The sequence below is a fragment of the Prunus mume genome, linkage group LG5, assembly GCF_029339155.1.
Source record: "Prunus mume cultivar Tortuosa linkage group LG5, ASM2933915v1, whole genome shotgun sequence".
NCBI classification, from domain to species: domain Eukaryota; kingdom Viridiplantae; phylum Streptophyta; class Magnoliopsida; order Rosales; family Rosaceae; genus Prunus; species Prunus mume.
In genome coordinates this window covers 16,433,754-16,439,312 of record NC_142702.1, presented here as the reverse complement: position 1 = coordinate 16,439,312, position 5,559 = coordinate 16,433,754, and the positions used below count along the sequence as shown (strand labels likewise).

Genomic DNA, 5,559 nt, shown 5'->3' with positions numbered 1-5,559 from the left:
GACTAGTCATCTTTTTCTTATGTTTGGTGTTTGCTTGATTATGTTGTCTTCACACACTTTCACCATAGTTGTTGTTAGCACAGGAGATGTCTAGATTGACGGGTCCTTCTGAATGCCTAGCTTGTCACTACTAATTCTCTAAACTTGCAGGTACATTTTTGTATGCTCTGTGTATGTTATTGTTTAGTATGATTCATATATGACAATTGACTAGTCATAAGAGTATTTGGTCAAGGTCTAGAGTGTGTGAACTTTGTTGCGTTCTTGGTTGAATATCTTTTAAATTTATCTTTCGTCACCTAAGTACCAATTTCAAGATTGGGTATTTTAAATAGAAAAAAAAAAAAAAGTTGTAGGTGATTAAAAATGAATTTTATGGGTCTATGCTCAATTTAATTTAATTTAAGGGGGAGTGTTGAGTTTGAGTGTAGTTAACCTCGTGTGATTAGCCTTGTAATTAGATGTAATTGGCTAATTTCTAGTTGTTGACTTTAGGCTTAACTACTTTCCCTGTATATGATATCTTTTATGCTATTTATTTCCTCCTTGTAGAGAAGAATAATACGGCCAAATATTCTACTCCTTTGTCTCTATAGTAAATTTCTACCGTAGGGCCAATAAAAATTGACCAATTCAAAGTGGTCAGATTATAGAATAGTCACTAATACTTTTTGAGAAATAGGCCAACAGGAACAAGCTTAAATAAATTCTTCCTTCTGTAAAAGAACAATGGGATTCCGACACAAGACTTGGGTGCATGGGTAACTTGTCTTAACCACTTGAGTTATAAGCCTCTTGCTATGTGCTCAGGGAATGAGTGATGTTTGAAGAATTTGGTGGGCTGAAATAATGTTGGTATTTAGTTTACACACTAATACCAAATAAATGTGGGTGATAAGTTTACAAACTATATCACACCTCTCTCAATTTCACTCTCAAAGAAAATGGACAAATAAGCAAAGAAAAGAAACAAGTATTTCAAGTAAGAAAAACACTGTCTATTGAAGAGATATTACAACTATCATAGGCTGAATAATTCAGCTGGTAAATGTACAAACTGATACCCCTTTTATAGATAGTCAAGATAGCATTTAAAGCTATGAAGAAAAATCAAAGACGTGCGGCTGCCTTTTTTAGAAGATTACAGTTAGTTTGATAAAGGAATTATTAGTGGTGGAGAACATACCGTCCAACTTTCACCAAACCATACATTTATTGATTTCCATTTCTAAGTTAGAAATTCCAACAATCAAAGTGTACTGCTTACAATCATAAATTGGAGTCTCCCCTCCTCAAGTTGCTACACATTACCCAAATTAAACTGATAGCATGAGGCTTTACAACTCTATTTCTCTTGTGTTTTTCTCCTTTTTTTGCATCCAAGTTCTCATCCTTCACTCAATATGTCTTTGTTTGGCCCTTCCCGGAAATGACACAGATCGACTAGCCTTGCTTGAAGTCAAGGCTAGAATAACCAGTGACCCCTCTGGAGCCCTGGCTTCATGGAACGAAACCAACCACTTTTGCGGTTGGCATGGCGTTACATGTGGCCGTCATCACCAGAGGGTCACCAGTTTGGTCCTCCAGTCCTTGAAACTTGCAGGCTCTATATCACCCCACATTGGAAACTTGAGCTTTTTGAGAGAACTTAATCTCGATGACAACAACTTCAGCCATGAAATCCCTCCACAAATCAGCCGTCTGCGCAGATTGGAAGATTTAATCTTGTCGAATAATTCACTTCGTGGAGAAATTCCCACCAACTTATCAGCTTGCTCCCAACTGTTAAGGATTTCTTGTGGCGTAAATTTGTTAGTAGGAAGCATTCCAGAAGAGCTTGGCACTTTGTCAAAGCTAACAGTGCTCAGATTTTCCAAGAACAACCTTACAGGAAGTATCCCATACTCTTTTAGCAACTTATCATCTCTTAAGACTCTTGAATTGTCTGAAAATAATTTGAAGGGGAATATTCCAGATATTTTTGGTCAACTGACCAATTTCAAGTACTTTCATGCTGACGTAAATAGGCTGTCTGGTATGATCCCTCCTTCATTCTTCAATGCTTCTTCTATACTACAGATTGGAATTGTAAACAACAACATCCAAGGGACGTTGCCTTTAAACTTAGGTAATGCCTGGCCAAATCTCATTCATTTTGGTACTGGCCTGAACAATTTTAGTGGAACTATTCCTGCTTCATTATCAAATGCCACAAACCTATATTATCTGGGACTGGCATCAAATCAACTGCATGGACAAGTCCCTTCTCTGAAAAAATTGCATCGGCTTGGGCGGTTAGTTCTTACTCAGAATCATCTTGGAAGCGGAGAATTTGGCCGTGACTTGGGTTTTCTTTGCGATTTGGCTAACGCCACTCGTTTGGAAGTTTTAGGCGTCAATATAAACAATTTTGGGGGTGTCTTACCTCAATGCATAGCGAACTTGTCTTCTTCTCTTGACCGGTTCTATGTAAGTGACAATAGATTAGTAGGAAGTATCCCAAATGGGATTGGAAATTTAGTTAACCTGGAGAGCCTGTATCTATCTATGAACCAATTTTCTGGTGAAATCCCCCCTGATCTAGGCAAGCTTCAAAAGTTATATTCAATGGATTTAGCTATAAACTCTCTCTCTCGGGAAATTCCTTCCTCTTTTGGAAATTTAAGTCAATTAACTATTTTATATTTCGATGACAATAACCTTCAAGGAAATATACCTTCAAGTTTAGGAGACTGTCACAATTTGGAAATCTTGTCTGTTCCAAGAAACAATCTCAGCGGTATCATTTCCCCAAAAATCATCGGTCCATCATCTTCATATATTTTTTTGGATTTATCCCGAAACCGTTTCACCGGTCGCTTTCCTCAGGAAGTAGGAAAACTTATAAATCTTGAGTATTTAAATGTTTCTCAAAACATGTTATCTGGTGAAATTCCTGCAAGCCTTGGTAGTTGCATCAAAATAGAATCTCTAGACCTCCAAGGAAACTTTTTCCAAGGCACAATTCCATCATCTTTGGGTTCACTGAGAGGTATTAGCGCATTAAACCTATCTGGAAACAACTTGTCAGGCATGATTCCGGAATTCTTGGAGCGTTTCAAAGTTTTGCAACTTTTGAATCTATCTGATAACAATTTTGAGGGCATGGTGCCTATCAAAGGAGTTTTCAAGAATGCAACTGCCACATCAGTTAGAGGAAATAGTAAACTTTGCGGGGGCATACGGGAGTTTCAATTGCCAAAATGCAAACTGCAACACTCTAACAAGAGAGGATTGAGCCCAACCATGAAATTGATAATCTCTCTAGTTTGTGCGGTTCTTGGAGTCAGTTTCACACTAGCCTTTTTGTACTTCCGTTACTCACGGAGGGAGAAAAAGGATCCCACTTCAAGTGATTCAGAAAAAAATTTCACCGTGTCTTACCAAAGCCTTCTGAAAGCTACTGACGGATTTTCCTCTGCCAACTTGATTGGTATGGGCAGTTTTGGGTCTGTTTATAAAGGAGTACTTGAGAGAGCTGAAACAACAATTGCCATCAAGGTACTCAACCTGGTCCACCGCGGAGCTTATAAAAGTTTCACTGCTGAGTGTGAGGCCTTGAAAAATATTAGACACCGTAATCTTGTGAAGGTACTCTCGGCATGTTCGGGTTCCGATTATCAGGGTAATGATTTCAAGGCTTTAATTTATGAGTTCATGGTTAATGGGAGCTTGGATGAATGGCTGCATCCAACGCAAAAAATTGGTGAGATAAATGAGAGACCAAGGAGCTTAACATTTTGTGAGAGGTTGAACATTGTTATCGACGTTGCCATGGCATTGGATTATCTCCATCATCATTGTGAGACGCCAATAGTTCACTGCGACCTCAAACCTAGCAACATTCTTCTCGATGAGGATATGGTTGGACATGTAGGGGACTTCGGATTGGCAAGATTCCTAATCAAGCCGTTTGAAAACTCTTCTGGTTATCAATCAAGCTCCATTGGTGTAAAAGGAACAATTGGTTATACTCCTCCAGGTAAATAAATACTTCCCTTCTACAGTTTTGATTTTTTTTTTTTCTTTTTCTTCTATACTTTTACTAGTTTGAAACATGGAAGTAGAGCTGTGGGCACTTAATTAAATATAAATTAGAATATTGTGTTTTGAATTGTGCAAATGCAGAGTATGGTATGGGACATGAAGTGTGGACACAAGGTGATGTCTACAGTTATGGCATCCTCCTGTTGGAAATGTTTACAGGAAAAAGACCAACCGACGACATGTTTCAAGGAACTTCAAACCTTCATGGCTTTGTCAAGGAAGCTCTACCTGAGCAAGTGATAGAAATTGTGGATCCGGTTCTTGTTCAAGAAAAAGTGGACAGGGAGATGAGCAGTGCAAACAATCGTCTTAAGGAGGATAGCAAAAGGGCTCACATCAAAATTGAGGAGAGCTGGATTTCAGTTTTAGAAATTGGTGTTGCTTGCTCTGCAGAGTTGCCTAGAGAGCGGTTAGATATTACTGACGCAATGTCTGAAATGTGCCGAATAAGAAACAAACTTCGAGCAAATAGAATATGCCAATAGAGCATATGTAATAATACTGTTTCCTTTGTATCCAGAATTTCATTACTGTCTAAAGTAAGATCTGAGAGGTCTGCTTGATTAAATAAAAGAGTTTTTCTTTATTTTTTGATGAATGTTCCCTACACTATTTGGGGGCCATGTAGTGGACTGTCTTGTAATTGTTGGCTTCATTTGGGCCTTTTGCTTTGATTTCTATAATTTGTGTTGGGCAGGCCGATCGTAAGCCGATCATAGGTTAAGGATTTTCACTTGTATATTACATTTTCTCAATTGCTAATAGTGGCATGTCAGCATTTAACTCCTTCTCAGGGAAATTTAAGTCAATTGTTTAAATTACTATTTGTTTCCAATAGCATTCAAGGCCATATCCCTACAACTTTATCTGAGTCACAGTTTGGCGGCCTTAATTCTGCGTGAGAATAATTTCACCGGTACCATTCCCCAGGGAGTCTTTGGGCTCTCTTCATTATCTGAGTTGGACTTCTCTCAAAATCAATTGACCGGTTTGCTTTCCAAAGAAGTAGGAAGTTTACCAAATCTGGAGTTTTTAGATGTGTCTCAAAACATGCTATCTGGTGAAATTCCGTCAAGTCTAGGTAGCTGTATAAAAACAGAACATCGAAACATGCAAGGAAACTTCTTCCAAGGGACAATCTCATCATCTCTACATTCACTAAATGGTATTGAATATCATCACTTACAATATACCTATAGGTTACAAGCATTAATTACAAATATTTAGTGTATAGATTACATAAAATCTAAGGGTGGAATACTAAGAGGTTTGGTGGTCATACTCATGCATTTACAACACTCCCCCTTGGATGTCCACCATACAATGACATAGTTGCCTCATTAAAAACCTTGCTTGGAAAACCCAGTGGGACAAAAACATAAGCTAAAGGAAAAAGAGTGCAACGATCTTCTGGATCATTAATATGGTGTTGGACGCGCTTATGTTGCCTCGTTCAAACCTTGCTAGGAAAAA

The 5,559-nt window shown here is 38.2% G+C and overlaps 1 protein-coding gene across 1 annotated transcript; it reads left to right on the top strand.

Annotated features, from left to right (window-relative positions):
- Window positions 1–1,323: 1,323 nt before the first annotated feature.
- Window positions 1,324–4,678, top strand: LOC103331471 (uncharacterized). Its single transcript, XM_008234090.2, has 2 exons — window positions 1,324–4,021; window positions 4,168–4,678. Exons 1-2 carry the CDS (start codon window positions 1,330–1,332, stop codon window positions 4,569–4,571), a joined length of 3,096 nt encoding a protein of 1,031 aa, XP_008232312.2. The 5' UTR covers window positions 1,324–1,329; the 3' UTR covers window positions 4,572–4,678.
- The last annotated feature ends 881 nt before the right edge of the window (window positions 4,679–5,559 follow it).

Coding starts and splice junctions, on each gene's coding strand:
- LOC103331471 (XM_008234090.2), top strand. CDS start 1,330: ATGAGGCTTTACAACTCTATTTCTCTTGTGTTTTTCTCCTTTTTTTGC. Junction 4,022..4,167: donor AATTGGTTATACTCCTCCAG/GTAAATAAATAC, acceptor GTGCAAATGCAG/AGTATGGTATGGGACATGAA.